Source organism: Lissotriton helveticus, chromosome 4_1 (genome assembly GCF_964261635.1).
Source record: "Lissotriton helveticus chromosome 4_1, aLisHel1.1, whole genome shotgun sequence".
NCBI lineage: Eukaryota > Metazoa > Chordata > Amphibia > Caudata > Salamandridae > Lissotriton > Lissotriton helveticus.
In genome coordinates, this window is record NC_136063.1 from 155,518,183 (window position 1) to 155,535,612 (window position 17,430).

The following is a 17,430-nucleotide window of genomic DNA, read 5'->3' on the forward strand; positions in this document are numbered from 1 at the left end:
TCTGAGTCAGTTGGGCAGGGAGGCAGGGTGGGACAACAGGTTGGTACACAGGGTTTTCAATGTTCATGGTTTTAGTTTACAACGGCAGTAAAAGGTTGGCAGCATACCCACGAGTTGATCTGCGGGCACAATACACGGGCAATTTAATGGTTGCTTCCCATGGCTACCGCGGATATTGCGACACTAATCCCAGCTGAACACACTTCAGAGTTGACCCCTGTTACTTACGTGGAATGTGCACGGCTTGGGAGATAAAATCAAGAGGGGCCTAGTACTGCAGGCTCTAAAGCGCTATGCCCCAACGTTGGCTCTCCTGCAGGAAACACACCTCACTGGCACTGCGTGTAAGGCACTGGATAGGTGGGGATACAAGATGGTGGTTCATTCGGAGTTCTCATGGGGCTCCAGAGGTGTAGGCATTTTGATGCGGAAACACTCCATCCTTTTTCGTTTGATGTACTATGAAGGAGATCAGGGGAGGTTTGCAGCTCTCTTGGTTCAATGGGAGGGCAAACCGGTCAATATGGTATCCGCATACGTCCCCCCTGCCCTGCATGCGATAGCGCTCCCTGCCCTTGGCGAGTTTCTGCTTACTCTACCAGAGGGGGAACTTATAATTGGGGGGGATTTTAATGCCACTATGGATAACAACCCTAGACAGGTACCCAGTGAGGACACAGACGCCTGGGGTTTCTCGTCTGCAGAGTTTCATAGAGGCGCTAGGGCTTACTGATCTCAGGAGACACCACCACCCCACGACACGACAATATACTTTTCACTCAGGCACCCATAACAGTTTATCCAGAATAGATTACTTCCTGACCTCAGTTAACAGTCTCGCCGATAATGTTAACTTTTTCATATCACCACGAGACCCTTAGGCGGACCTATCCTATCTACCCAGGCTACTTGCAGGTGCCGAAAGTTCGGAAAGAGATCCTCAAAGCCACAAAACACTACTTTGCAGACAACACGCCATTAGTTAGCTCTCCATCAGTTTTATGGGAGGCTTACAAGACCGTCATTAGGGGACAAGCTATAGTCTCTATTGTAGGGTACAAGCGAGAGAAGCAGAAAGAAATGCTAGACCTAGAACTAGAATTGCATGCAGCCGAGGTACAACACTCTGCGGACCCCACACTAGCATCATCTCATGCGCAACAACTTAAACAACAACAGTACAGAGACCATCTGAGAGAAGAGACAAAATCAAAGCTCACGGCCACTAGACATAAAATATACGACATAGGGGACAAAGCTGGAAAGCTCCTGGCCTGACTAGACAAGAGGGAACAGGGCACCAAGGGAATAGCACAGATACAGAGGATGGGCAGATGACGACAGATCCACGGGAAATAGTACGAACGTTAGCAGGACATTTTCAGAAAGTCTATACGTCAGCGTCTGTGATGACAGAGGAGGACGCGAGAGCCTCTATTAACCCCTTCCATGCTCATGACGAGCTTAGCTCGTCATGGCATATACCTCTCAGGTGCTCATGATGAGCTGAGCTCGTCATGACCACACCCGTTTTCGTTGCTGTCCAGCACAGCAGGGGATGTGGTTAAAGACATAGTAATGCCCAAGCTTACTCCGGAGGCAGCCCTAGAGCTTGAGGCTGATCTCACGGTGGAGGAACTGCAAACCGCGATCCGCTCACTGCAATCAGGCAAAGCAATGGGACCAAATGGGGTACCGATCGAATTATACAAGAAAACGGCGGGGATCACTAGCCCACATTTATTGCGAAAGTACACCGACAGCCTGGAGAGAGGGGAGCTGCCAATTGACCAACGGTTAGCTACTATTGTGGCAATTCCTAAATCTGGGAAACCTACGACTGACTGCACCTCTTACAGCCCAATCTCATTGATCAATGCAGAAGACAAAATACTTGCAAAGGTGTTGGCGATTAGGCTGGCACCGCACCTCACGCACTTAATCCATCCAGATCAATCTGGTTTTATGCCGGGCAGAAACACTGCAATTCCATCCCTACAGGAACCAGCAGTTGTGATCTCCCTAGACGTAAGGATGGCGTTTGACATGGAGGAGTGGAATTTCCTATTCGCGGTCCTTCACCATCTGGGCTTTGGCCCCATATTTTCTGCATGGGTTCGCCTTTTGTACACCAAACCTCTGGCATACGTTACGGCTAACGGGCACATCTCTGACAATATCCCACTAGCTAGGGGGACGCGCCAGGGGTGCCCCCTGTTGCCAATACTTTTTGCTTTGGCATTAGAACCCTTGACAGCATGGATTAGAGGGGAGCCAATGATACGGGGCCTTCAGTGGACGGATGGGTGGGAGGACTGCATCTCCCTTCACGCGAACGATATACTAGTGTATTTGACCAACCCCAGACACTCTATACAGATACTCCTTAAGATCTGTGAAAGCTTTGAAAAGATATCCGGATACACTATCAACTGGACCAAGTCTGTTATGTACATACTACATGGCCCCACACCACACCTCCCCGCTGGTTGTCCGCTCTTAAATTCACGTAACTCATTTAAATACATGGGCATTCACGTCACGACTAGCCCTGAGGATTTTTTCTCCAAAAACTTGGCACCCCCGTTGGAGCGGCTGAAGAGGGATGTGACGCACTGGGAATCGCTTCCATTGACATTGCTGGGGAAGGCGGCACTGTTCAAAATGATGGCGCTGCCCAGATTCCTATATGCTCTGAGAACACGCCACTTCCTGTAGCTCTGAAATATTTTAAGCAAATTGCGGCACAGGTTTCCACGCTGCTATGGAGCAATAAACCGGCACGTATAGCTCAGGCGAAGCTGAACCGGGGATGGTACGACGGAGGAGTGGCACTCCCTAACATCCAGTTGTATTATTGAGCGGCGCACTTAAAAGTCATTAATCAGTGGATACATGGCTCCCAGGCCGACCTGGCATACAGGGCAGACAGGTTTCAGCTGGGTACAGGAAATATACTAGCAGCCCTCTATAATAAAGGCCAGGTCTTAAAGCTAATAGGACCCACAAAGCACACAGTCATGATATGGCACACAGCACAGACACGGCTGGGAGGGAAGGGAGTCATTACCCGCTTACTCTGCTCTGGGATACTAAACGACTGGGACAACTTAGGAACAGCAAGGGCTTTGAACAATGGGACACCATAGGCATCTCCACAGTGGGCGACTTGTGGGACAAAGGGACTGTGATCCCCTTTGAACAACTCCGGCAACAGTACGAGCTTGCACCGTCTGAAGCTTTCTGTTATACACAGATTAGACATGCACTGTTAGCAGCTCTGCCGCAGGGCACGGAAGTGCCTGAGGTCTCCCCGCTGGAGGATAGACTACTAACGGACTATATGCAAAAGTGAGCCATATCTTTCACTTATCGTAAGTTAATCAGTAATTTACCAGACCCAACAACCTCTCTAAGAGAAAAGTGGATGGGTGATGTAGGAGACCTAGAGGAAACGGAGTGGCAGGAGGCATTGGCTTCACCCAAAGAGGTGGGTATACCCTCACGACTCAGACTAGTACAAGTCAAGATATTACACCACACATATCACACTAGATATACTTTGTACAAGATGGGCAAAGCACAGCATCCATACTGTCTTAGAGGGTGTGGGGAGGAAGGGACCTTCTTCCACACATTGTGGCACTGCCCCAAGATAGCGGATTACTGGAAAAAGATACTAAGAACAGTGTCGCAGACGGAGGGGGTATCACTAGTTCTAGAACCGCGCAGGTGCCTACTAAATGTATTGGAACCCAATGATCTTACGCGTCCGGCGCAAACATGGGCCACAATGGGGCTAATGATGGCTAAACGTAATATAGCGCAGAAATGGGGGGCAGCGGAGTTGCCGTCATTGGCGAAATGGTGTACAGACATGGACCTGGCCATGATGGCCGAAAAGACGGTATTTATCAACCGAGGATGCCCCCAAAAATGGAGCAAGATATGGGCAGCGTGGAATAGGTACCGGGGGGTTATATGCGAGTCACCGCCAGATTGTAATGAAGATAGTTCAGAAGATGAGCAATAATATATGTATTAGAACAAGTTTTAATGGAATGCCTGGAGAATTGATTTTGAACAGACAGATATGTGAAGACATCAAACGTGATTTGCTACTGTGGTTATGTATGCTAACTGTAAAATTTAATTATGTACAACCTGACTTCTCTGCTGAAGTTCTTAATGAAAATAATAAAACAGATTTGGAAAAGAAAATACTGAATAAATGTACAATTGATCACAAACAATGGAGAAGGGACTGGGGCTATATAAGGACCAGCACATGCGCACCTGGATCAGCTAAAAACATAAGGAGTGTGCAGTTCCTTTGTAGGGATCTAGGTCTGCCAGTTGGATACGTCAAAGGGAGTGCTCCTTTTAGGAGCAAGGGCCCTCACACACCCCGAAGGTGTCATGCTTAATCATTGGGCAGCTCATCGTTGGGCGGCGCTGCAATGCCCAACGGGCCCCTCAAAGGGGCACTTTGCCAGAGTCCTTTTTTTTTTTGCCGATGTGAAGAGTTAGGGTGGATGACTAGGTGTGAGTAGAATAGGAAGGGAATGCGTGTTAAAAATAACTAGAGGGATCCAAAGGCTATTTTAATCGCTGGGTCCCTTTGTCATGGTTAAAAACGTGGGTTGTGCAAGTGGTAGATACAATGGTCTACTCTGGCTACAGTTAGTGTGAGTCAAGGCTCAACATGTTTCATGCCTGTTACTGTCCTGAGGGATCATGGCATTTCGTCAGGACCAGTGAACCTTTATCGACTAACTGAGGGATGTACATTTAGTGTGTATACGAACCATTCCTATATACATTTCAAAGGTATGTAATACACCTTCTGGACACATACCAGAGCTCCGTGGAGCGATGGCCGCATTCTAACCAGTCAAGGCGGACGATTAATAGGTGTACCGATGGTCAGTGGTTTATGCTCGATTAGGGCTGCCAACCTACCTCTCCCGCACCGGCAGCGCAAGCTTTGATATGACCCCAGAAGCAATGTATGCAGGGAATGGTTTGTAAGCACTCTAAATGTGCATACGTGTGAGTAGGTTCACTAGTACCGACGAAATGCCATGATCCCTTTGGACAGCAACATACATGAAACATGTTGACCCTTGACTCACACTAACTGGGATCCAGAGATTAAAATAGCCTTTGATCCCTCTAGTCATTTTTAACACACATTCCCTTCCTGTTCGACTCACACCCAGTCATCCACCCTTACTCTTCACACCAGCAAAAAGAAAAGAACTCCAGCAAAATGCCCCTTCATGGGGGGCTGCTGGGCACTACAGCACCGTCCCAACGAGGAGCTACCCAATGATGAATCATGAAACCCTTTGGGGTGTGTGAGGACCCTTGCTCCTAAAAGGAGCAGTCCCTTTGACTTATCCCTACACAGGAACTTTCCTTATGTTTATAAATGTAAAATGGAGCAGTCTTCATGTACTGAATATATCAATGTTGGCCATACAGGATTATATATTGGTATAACATTCCATTTGAATGACTCCTACATCCACATATGATAAATATTTAAATAAGTATGTAGTAAACCAACGCATGGATTTGTAGTATAAGGATGTGACCCCCAAGGTGTGTATGGATTATGTAGTTGTTTTAACAAACTGAATCACGCAAAGCAGTGGATGCTTTGATGTTCTTTTGCTTGCTCTTAATCAACTTTTTAGAAGACCGATAAGCCAGTTCCCGCTATATGGACAGGAGATGTAAGCACACAATGTGTAAGTAGCAGAAAATTCCACACAAGGTAATTCGCTGCCAGATACAGCACCAGCACCTGGCTCTCAAACAGCTGATCAGAACAAGAACAACATGCTGTGTTTAGGATGACTGGGGAAGTGAAACAGGGAGGCAAGTGTGGGAGGGAGATACCACTGTAGAGTGGTGTGCAAGGAATGCAAAGGGGCAGAGATTGGAGACTGGCTAAGGCAAAGGTTTCAGCATGCCAACCGTTACCATAAAAGAGAAGCCCAGCAGCACATGGAGGAGCAAAAACAATGCACAACTAGAGGAGATCAGGGCTGTTCCAGGAGGTGAAAGTTATATGTTTTCCACGTCAACTATTAATAATATTCCACAGCGAAATAGTTTCAGTGAAAACAGCTAAAAACATTGCTCAAATATATATGAAAAAAGGTGCTTACACATTTTACACCCAACACAGTTAAATTTCAAGCTTAACCCAGTATCATGATTAGAATCCCAGCAGCCCTTAGCCAATATGTACCTGTACAGGTGATGGTAGCAAGACTGCAGCCGGAGGTCTGGCAGAAGGAGGATTCAACAAATTGTTGCCCAACGTTAGTCGGTCCAGGTTTAATAACCGGGTGAGGTCTCTCACATCCGACTGCCTATTGCCATCACTCCCCCTCCTGCTGTTAGCTAGAAGAGTGCCAAACAAACCAGTAAAAGTGAGTAATTGTTCAAAAGAAATGTAAATATAACTTATTGTCTGCCAATATATCAATTCTAGGTCATTTTCCAACATCCCAAAGATAACTTTTATTTTAAACACCTTAACATTTACAAAATAGGATAAAAATATATGAAATAAAAAATAAAAAAAACACTGACAATAACCTACTCGACACTCACAATGGGAATGAACTGTTGTAGTTCGAATCCCTCAAAGGCTTTCTACTTTAAATTGCACATTCCCATTGTTGGCTAAGCACATCAAACATAAATTACTTGCCATGTATCCATTCCATGCTGAAAACCTTAGGCACCAGACACCCACAGAGTAATATTAGTCCTTACAGACTTCGTACAACTACCTCTAACAAATCCTCACAACCCTGGCAACAATAGATTACCACACATACATTATCAACGTCCACCTAGATTTTTAAACCACACACTAAATCCAAAAACAACGCCCAAGCCTGTCTTAAGCAATGCAATAGCCACATGAAAAGAGTTCATTGAAACCAAACATGCTGTAATGTGCTGTAACAACCCTATATGCTATGACGGTGTCATGAATCAACATAAGCACTACGCCTTCACATATGTGTGTTGACTTAGCAGCAATCTTCATTTGGCTTTAAAACGAGCTTGTTCATTCAATACAAATTTTTGTTTAGCTTCAGCAAAAATACCAATTTATTCTATTTTTTAGCATGATGTCACGTGCCTCCTTCTCCACATTTAACTGTAGATTAAAGGTGAACTTTTTACTCCCAGGCAGCTTGTGATTAACAGCAGCTAACAGGCAAACCTGTTCTTGTGAAATGACTAAGCTAGGTCCCTGGTCCTGCAAAACCAGGTTTGGTTTCAAATTCAACACATACCAATGCCTTGAATGAAAGCACTGGGTTCATCAAATGTGGCTACTTGTAATTTACCCAACTCGTTCTGCCCGAGATGAGCCCTCGCTAGGAGTCTAGAGATACAATGGAATATTAGGAAAATAAGCTATCAATTCGGAAAGAGAAATACAATTCATAATTTCTTTGCTATCTATAATTATGATGAGAATTTTAATTCATACAAGGTACATATGGTACAAACACTAATTGTTATAATGTAGGAAGGGGTGTGTTTGTGTACTATGATGATGGTCCAGGGTATATGCCCATGTATATATCTTGCAAGAGATGCTCTGGGAGGTCTGTAGTATTTCTAATATCTCCCACGTTCCTATGAGTCTACCCAAAACAGGGTATGGGATGTAAAGAACAAGTTACTTACCTTAGGTAACAATAGATCTGTAGGAAACATAGGGTAGTTATAGATTCTTTACCTTAGAATTACCCCCAGGCGTCAGACTGGATCCGGAAAGTTTTTTCGTCAGCAGTACCTCTGTGCAACGGAAGGTGACGTCGATTGGCTCCACGTTCGTCGTTTGCGTTGTGTCACCGGGATGACGTCATGTTAGCTACTTAAACTCCGCCCTTGTGCGCTGATGTCCATTCTGTACACGACTTTCCGCGCCAGAAACACAGAGCCATGCAAGACTGACCACTGGTGCACAAAACTAGGACAATGAAAGCCTTAACCCTAGAAATTAGTTCGCAGAACGGGGAGAATGGGTGTGGCGATAAGGAATCTATCACTGACCTATGTTTCATACAGATATATCGTTACCCAAGGTAAGTAACTAGTTCATCTGAAAGAAACAGTTAGTTATAGATTCCTTACCTTAGAATAGATACCCCAGCATACCAACCCCGGAGTTGTGTCTGGAAAACAAGTTCACACCAGAAAGTCCTGGAGAACAGAACGGCCAAAGAAGCTGTCTCTCCAGACTTGGCTGTCGAGGCAGTATGGTCTCGTAAACGTGTGCAGCGATGCCCACGTAGCTGCCTGACAGATGTCATTTAGAGGAACTCCTCGTCCCAAAGCAGTAGTGGCTGCCGTCACCCTAGTGGAATGGGCATGCAGCCCCACTGGAGGCTCTTTCTTTACTAAGGAATAGCAGGCTTTGATACACAAAACGACCCATCTGGAGATGGTCCATTTGTGTACAGTCCAACCTTTCTTGGCGCCCATGTACCCAACAAAGAGCTGGTCATCCACCCGGAATTGTTTGGTGCGATCCAGATAAAAGGAAAGAGCACATTTTGGGTCCAGACGGTGAAGCCTCTTTTCCTCTTTCGAAGGATGCGGAAAGAAGGTGGGCAAAGTGATGGTCTGCCCGAAGTGAAAGGCAATGACAATCTTGGGCAGGAAGGCTGGCCTAGTCCTGAGAACTACCTTGTCCGGATGGACAGACAGAAAAGGAGGCTTAGATGAAAGAGCCTGGAGCTCACTAACTATTCTGGCAGATGTGATGCTAACCAGTTTTAAGCGTCAGAAATCTCAAAAGACAGTTGTGAAGCGGCTCAAAGGGAGCGCACATTAAATAAGTCAAGACTAGATTCAAGTCCCACTGAGGCATAACAAAGGGAATAGGAGGAAATAGATGAGTTATGCCTTTCAAGAAACGATTTACAACTGGGGAAAAGAGAAGGCTGATCTGGAAGCCGAAGGAAGGCAGAGATGGCCGGGAGATAGCCCTTTATAGAGCCCAGAGCAGAGCCCTGCTTGGCCAAAGAAAGGAGGAACAAGAGAACCTCAGAAAGAGGGGCAGAGAGGGGCCTTTGCTGTGCACCATGCCCCAAATTTGTTCCACTAACAGGCGTATACTGTCTTAGTGAAGGGACGCCTGGCTGCCAAGATTACATCACAAACTTCGGGAGGCAGGTCAAAAGAGGTGAACTACCACCGCTCAATCTCCACGCAAGGAGGTGGAGGCTGGACAGGTTTGGGTGGAGGACCGTCCCCTGTTGCTGCGACAGAAGATCCTCTCGAAGAGGCAGACGGGTCGGAGGATCGATGGCCATGTTGCTCAGGATACCAGAATCTTCGTGCCTAATCCGGAGTCACAAGGATGACTTGGGCCCGGTCGCGCCTGATCTTCTTCAGCACTCTGGGCAGAAGTGGTATAGGCGGAAAAGCGTACAACAGACCGCAACTCCACTTACAACGAATAGCGTCGCCTAGCGAGTGCCGCCTTTGAAATTCCAAATCGCAGAATGACTGACATTGCTCATTCTCTTCGGTGGCGAATAGATCTAACCAAGGCTCTCCCTACTGTCGAAAGAGACCTTGCACCACCTCCGAGTGAAGACGGCATTCGTGATCCATCATGCAATTGCACCGGAGTTCGTCGGCCCTGGAGTGCAGTGAACCTGCCAGGTGTCAAACCACCATGGATATGCCCTGATCTTCCAGCCATGTCCATAGGCGGAGGGCCTCCTGACATAGGTCCACGACCCCACCTTGCCCTGTTTGTTGCAGTACCACATGGCAGTGGTTTTGTCCGTGAACACCTGCACTACTCTTCCCCGGACAGTGGGAAGGAATGCCTGGAGTGCAAGACGGATCGCCCGGAGCTCCAGAATCAGTATGGAGCCCGGACTCCGCAGGGGACAAGAGGCATCTGATCTCCGCCTCTCCCTTGTGGCCGCCCCATCCCACAAGGGATGCGTCCGTCACCACTGTGAGTTCTAGTTGGGGAAGGGAGAGGGATCTGCCGTTGACCCAATCCTGGTTCGTGAGACACCACTGCAATTGTCGTGCAGTGCCCTCTGAGATCCGGATGCAATCGGACAGATTCCACTGATGCTGCGCCCACTGGAACTTCAGGTCCCACTACAGAGCCCGCATATGCCACCTACAGGATCGACAAGCAGGATGCAGGAGGCCATGTGGCCCAGCAGCCTCAGGGTCATAAGGACCGAAACCCGGGATAGAGGCTGAAATATCAGAATCATAGCCGGAATGTCCTGGACTCGCTATTCGGGAGGATAGACCTGAAACTGCATTGTGTCCAGAACCGCTCTGATGAAGAGGAGCTCCTGAGAGGTAATCAGGTGTGACTTCGGCACATTGATGGAGAACCCCAGCAAATGCAGGTCGGCCCTAGTCTGGAGGTGGAGACGACTGCCTGGGGCGAGCCCGCCTTCAACAGCCAGCCATCGAGATAGGGGAAGACTGAAACCCCCGATCTGCGCATATGAGCTGCGACCCCCGCCATCACTTTCGTAAACACCCGAGGGGCACTGGTAAGGCCGAAGGATAGCACCGTAAACTGATAGTGCCTGTGGCCTACCGTGAAACGCAGGTAACGCCGGCAGGAAGGGGATGTGAAAATAAGCATCCTGCAAGTCAAACGCTACCATTCAGTCTTCCAAGTTGGGGGCTAACAAGACCTGAGCAAGCGTCAACATTTTGAACTTCTCCTTCCTGAGGAAGCGGTTGACGTTCCTGAGATCCAAGATAGGACGCAGGTCCTTGTCCTTCTTGGGAACCAGAAAGTAGTGGGAATACAACCACAACTTACTTCTGGGACAGGAACGCGCTCAATGGCTCCTTTGGCCAAGAGAGCCATAACTTCCTGTTGGAGAAGGCCGAGGTGATCCTCCGACATGCGAAGGTATTGCAGTGGAATAGCTGGAAGGATAGCCTCGAAGGGGAGGGAGTAGCCCCTTCGGACTATCTGCAAAACTCACCTGTCCGACGTGATGATGCACCAGTGGAGGAGGTGATGGCAGATCCTGCCGCCCACTGACGTTTGATGGGCCTGAAAAGTCGGACTAGGAAGGTTTGGAGGCTGCAGCAGAGGGGACACGTTGGTGGACTGGCCCTTCTGCTGGCCCCCTGAACCACAGCGGTGGTTTCCACGTCCCCGCGAAGGATGGGAAACTTGCTGCAGCCTGTCGCTCTGGGTGGGAAGTAGTGGGCCACCCCTTCTTTAGCCACAAAAGGGGTGAAAAGCAGACTGCGCAGGGCGGCTGGAGTGGCCCAAGGACTTGGCTGTAGCCCGTGAATCCTTCAAACGCTCTAGGGCGTTGTCCGCTTTGTCGCCAAAAAGGCGACGGCCACCAAAAGGCATGTCCATGATGGTATTCTGGACATCCCCAGCAAAGCCAGTTGATCTCATCCAGGCGTTGCGACGAAGGGCTACTGACGTGGAAATCGTCCAGCCCACAATGGATGGTGAACTTCGCTGCATCCCTTCAGGCGGCAACTGAGACAGCACCTGCGCTATCGTATCCCAAACAGAGTGAGATTAACGGCCCAACAGACATGTGGTGTTTACCGACCGCAGTCCCAAGCTGGCGGAAGAGAAAATCTTCTTTCCAAGATGATCCAGCTTCTTGGATTCTCCTTCCGGTGGAGCGGTAGGGAAGGCGCTCTTGGAAGTAGAGGCTTGGACCACCAAGCTCTCTGGTGTGGGGTGTTGGGAAAGGACAGTGGGGTCACCCGGAGCCGGGTGGTGGTGTCGGCAATCATCCTATCCACGGGAGCCCCTGTGTTGGGCCTGGACCAGGTGCCCAAAAGGATGTCAGTAGATTAGACCTGACCGCCACCGTAGGAAGCTCGATGTTGAGAGCCTCGGCCGTCCTACGCAACACCACTGCGAATGACGCTCTATCCTACATAGCCACGGAAGGAGGAGACAACATGCCAAGGTCAGGAGAGGAGTCTAGACCACTGGCATCCCCCAGTTCCTCTCTCCAGTCCTGCTTAGATTCTAGCTTATCAGTCAGAGGGTCACCTGACCCCTCCCAGTCCTCCTACTCATCCTCTGGGTGCCAATTTGGCCGAAAAGGGACCCCAGTAGTGAACAGGGGCACAAAACTCCCGCTTGGCGCCAGATCCGGCGTCGGGCGACGCCGGCCCGGCTCCACATCAGGATGGAGGCCGACTGGGCTGGGGGGCTGACCGGCGGCGAATGTGGTAGCAGTGTCGGAAGGAGCGGCACCAGTGGAGGCGTAATAAGGTTAACTGGCGCTGATCCGGATCCAGGCCTGGATCCAAGGGAGGCCTGCGGCGCCGGAGAAGACCTAGGTCCCCCTTTTGAGTCCACGGGGCCTGAAGGCGTGCCGGCAGCATCGGGCTGGCCAAAGATGGCGTGCATCGCCTCGTAAAAGTTACGAAAGTTGGGCAGGAGTCACCCCGGTCCTGGGAAGGGAGGGAAGCCCAGAGTCGACTCTTCGGGCTCTGCGCATGTAGCTGCAGGATGTGCACCGCCCGCATCCCTCGTCACGTCAGTCGGCTAATGAGTAAAAGTCGAAGAGCGACAATGCTTTTTCGACTTCTTCTTGTGCTTCGACTTACCCGACCACGAGTGCGAAGACTTCAAAGACTTGGAAGAGTGATGATGATGGCTGCACGACCGGTCCCTCAACCTCCCTCGTGACAGGGACCTTGAACGCAATGGAGCAGACTGCGGCGTTCAATAAGCTTTCAGGACCGCTCCCGCAAAGCCTTCAGAGCCATGGACCGTAGTCGGAGCACGTCTTTGGGACGTGGTTGCGCTCCAGGCAAGAGGCACACGCGGTGCGCATCCGTAACCGCAATCAGTCGACTGCAGGAACCGCATGCCTTGAAGCCGAGCATCCCTATGTTAACCAGGAGTCATAGACTCTAGAAGACGTCAAGAAAAGTCGCTCAAATTTCAGTCAAAAATCGACTGGAGGTACCGCTCTCTCATGATCTGAGATGGGTGGCACAGTAAAAGAAAGAACTGACGTCAGGGCACGAGGGTGACATGACGCCAATGACGAACGGGGAGCCGACCGACACCATCTTCCGACGCGCAGAGGTACTGCTGACGAAAAAAACTTTCCGGATCCAGTCTGACCCCTGGGGGTAATTCTAAGGTAAGGAAACTATAACTAACTGTTTCTTTCAGTTTGTCTCCTGTCCTTTTGTCCACAGAACTAAAGGCTACGTACGTGCCTCTGGGACATAGATTGGATAGATTGGATAGATAGATATTCCTCCAATCAACAATCCTTAACGCTCTTGCTGCAGAAGAACGCCAATGGGGACTCATGACATTTTTAATGGTTGAGTTATAAATTGCTGTTGCATTGAGCAAGCATATGAAGCAAGAACAGCCACCACAAGTGTGGATTATACCAAAAGAATGTTTTAAAGGAGGTCAAATGGTAAACTTTACACTATATTTTTCATTACTTTATCAACAAATCACAAGTTTAAAGTGACATAAAATATTACAGAACTAGGTGTTTCTTAACTTTATCTTTATAGCAAACCAGAGGATATCAACATTTCTAACAGTGAATAAACAGTAGAGTTACCCAAGTAGTTTACACAGAGAAATAAAAGAAAATAGGTAGGGTGATGGACCAGAACAGCTTACCTCCAATATCTCCAATAATGCACCAATTAGGTCCATCCAAAGGAGCTTCCAACCTCTACAAATGCAGAATTTATGAATTTCCCATGCCTGGATAATGCAATGGCTATGGACTTTGTACAGGAGACAGTTTAAATTAAATAAGGATGAGGGGTTGAGGAATAGGAAGGGAAACTGTTTGGAAGGGGGCAGTAATAGGGGTGGTGGGAGAAGTACAAGAAAGTGAGTTGAGAGACACAAATGGTAACCTCATTTAAATAGGTGTGGTAGATGCCATGAAGGCAAAAATAAATAGAAGGAGGTGCAACCTTTCTGTTGTTTACATTTCACTGTATGTGCAGTCTGGTAATACTAATGTGGAGAGGGTTAGGGACCAATACGTAGTTCAAAGTCCTTGTGTAACTCCATCCCCAGAGCATGTAGGCGTACTTCTGTTACCAATCCTGAGGAAACTAACAATTACACTGTTTAATACTAAGAGACTTAGACAAAGTACAGTATCAACATAATAATTAACATAGCAAGTTGTATTGGCCTATTTTAGGCTTGTTTCAGAGTCCAAACCAGTAAGGTATCTCACAAATATTGCAGCTTTGCCATGCATGGACACTGCTACATCATCTCCCATAGCCAACTTTGGTTGCATAGGGTTTAAGAGTGAGGTGAACGTTCCTTGCTTTCTTGACTCCTTTCTCAATTATTACATTTCGTGCCTTCTTCTGCTGATCAACGTACTAATATTTGGAAAAAGGGGAATCCAAAGCCCTTGAGGAGTAGCTTTTCACTTACCACTGCCACACTGAACATCTTTCCGGTGTTCTTTTCAACTTCCGGTGTTGGCAAAAACATACCTCTGGACTGGTCACCTTTCGTGGAACCCTTCGTTAGCATTAGAGTTGCCTTCTCTATCACTAGGTTCTTCAGAGCCTGAGAAAGTTATTTGAGGAGAAAGAACTCTAGGAAACCTATCAGACACCGTGAGTACTGACAGAGTAGATATGTGAAGATTGGGCAGCCCCTCCACTGTGTCTTCTAGGAGGACAATGGAGATCACAGCATCTATTTTAACAGATGTTTTGGCCAGGCCGTGTTGTGCATGTTTTGCAGTTGAGCATTTGCCTCTACTTTCTCAATTCATAGCTCCACAGATACAGGGGTATACTTGGTGACAGCTAGATGTGATTCGATCTGTTCCAGTTTCACCTCATAAGACATCAGCCACTGTTGTTTCTGTCTATGTGTGTATAATATCCATTTGGATCTGTTCCCATTTGTGACGCTGCATATGTCTTCGGGCAGTCTTGAGTTGGTCAATTACAGAAGGTGAACATTGCTGAAAAACTGCTCAGCCAAACTCCTACCCTTAACCTGCTTCAATGTCTTCAATATTGCCCTAAGAGGTCCCTCTTTATGTGTTTGCCCTAAAATTCCTCTAATAATAGTACTAGGTATTATTTGTATTAGTTATGGTGGTCTAAAGGATGGAGACAGCAAGAGGCCATCTATCACAGACAGAACTAATGAAGTCTCCCAAGGACTTTCATCTCAAAGGTGTTGCACAAGACCAATTATGTAGGTGGATCAACTGGTTAAGAGTTAACCCCTTCTGGAGATGTATGCAAACCACTTGCATTTTTTGAGTCATGAAAAAGGGCAGCATCTGAGTAGCAAGAAGGAAGATGATCGCCTGCCTCTCAATCATCATCCGCTGAACAGCAAGAATCTTTATTCTGCATGACAAAAGCATCACATTCAGATTCATAGAGTTCCTCCATAAGAGCACATTCTTTGACCACAGGGATGGGTTATGCCACATGTTCATTATCAAAAACTGACCAGAACATTTATCTTTTGGGACTGTGTTAATGTCTGCCAACTTCAAGGCTTTTGAAGGTGGAGCTGAAATGGGCACAGATGGAGATGCCAGTGCTATAGGTGGCGGCATGTGCACAGGGTTGGGTGCCTAGCAGAGCATATGCTTTGTTAGCACCTGTGGAGTTTCAGAGGTGATTTATGTCTTGGTCAAAGACACCAATATCACCAAACCCATTCGGAATAGCTTGCAGAGGGTAACAGGCCCTTTTGATAATATAGAACATGACCTGCCAGAAGACGTGCTCTGTGCTGACTGATGTGAATTCTATCTTACTCTTTTTCAACATCAGAATTAACGCCAATCAGGAAGAACCTGGTTAACAGCATCAGAAATGTAAACTGTCCCGAGAGCACAATTGTGCGGACCAATTTCACCCAAAATAAAATAGGTTTTCCTATCTATGACATTTGATGTTTTTTGTGGTAAGTTAACTTGGGAGGTCATGGTTTGTCAGGGGCACTTGAAGGGGAAGGAGAGAGCTTTAGTGCATACCAGCAGGCATAGGCCTCTCGCTATCTCTCAAGGCTTTCGGGTCTTTCAATGAACAGGAGTCACAGGATGAGGAGGAGTTTTTTCAATTAAGATGTTGATTGGATCCAACATGGACATCTTAAGGCTTCTGCAACAGGGTTTCAACCACAAAATCTTAGGCATGGTGTACTGGAGTGCTACTACCGGGAAAAACATTCCGGGATCCCAGCATGCTTTAGGAGTACCTTCTTAATATAAGGAATCTGTGGGAAGAAGTAACCATGATAAACATATACCTTTATAAAGGCCAAGTAATGCAGGAGCAATATATAAATCAATTTTTCTATTGGTGGATAGACAGATTGTCAACATGGCTGGATCATTGAACCACGCACTAATGGACGGACCAACGTTCTGCTTTTTACTGGTTAATAGGAAAAATATTATTCACAGACATAACTATATTAAAAAAATCTTTGCTGATTTTAAGTTTGAGCTTACATTCAGCTTTATAGATTATAATCAGGTGTACAGCTACTGTAAACAGCTACTTGAACACTTTAGATCAATGAGTGGCGCGAGACAAGGCTGTGTGTTGACCGCATTCCTCTTTAATTTAGATCTTATAAGTAGGACTCCCGGCTAAAAATATTTATTTTTTTTACATTCCTGTCTGTATCTAGATTTATTTTTGCCCCTGTCACTGTATTTAGTTATATTTATGTTTGTGCTCAGTGGAATATACTTGTAATTAGTATATTTCCACCTTTATTCATAAGTTAAACATACACACAATTATTGGATACCCACAGGATTTTGGTGCTATAAAAAGCTATTTATATATTCGAACAATTCTTTTACCTGAAAACAACAATATCGTAGACCAATCACATGATAACATCCACAGCTACTGAACTGTTCTTAAAAAAATATCTTTTTAATAACGCACCATGCTGTCAATTCTAACAACTGTTGGCCTGGCAGTAACGAATAACAAAATTAGGAGTCATTCCAAAAAAGATCTACTTCCCATTTCTTCATTCTTTAAAAATAAACGGACAGGGAAAAAAGATAGTTTGGTGCTTGTAGGAAGGTGGATATCTGACTATGGTTACCCCCAAACTTTTTGCCTGGTGTTTAGCTGGTTTTTGACATAGTTGGCCTGGGATCCTGCTATTCAGGGCCCCAGGCTAATTGCTCTCTCCTTAAAATGGACTCCATGTACCTTAGGTACATACACAATTGGAACTGGTTCACCTTATTGGCCCCTGTAACCGTGTACCCAGGTACCCAGGGCATAGGTGCTTCCAAGGCCTACCAGGGGCTGCAGCATGTATTGTGCCACCCCTGGCCTGGCCTCCATATTTGACACAACTGGCTGATCACTCAG

At 47.1% G+C, this 17,430-nt stretch overlaps 1 protein-coding gene across 1 annotated transcript in view; it reads right to left on the reverse strand.

Moving 5' to 3' along the window:
- LOC144828452 (ranBP-type and C3HC4-type zinc finger-containing protein 1-like) overlaps positions 1-17,430 on the reverse strand; it is a 540,072-nt gene that overhangs the window by 327,091 nt on the left and 195,551 nt on the right. The window contains exon 7 of the mRNA XM_078686629.1: positions 6,263-6,417. Coding sequence (XP_078542755.1) covers positions 6,263-6,417 — 155 coding nt within the window. The remainder of the gene's footprint in view (positions 1-6,262; positions 6,418-17,430) is intronic.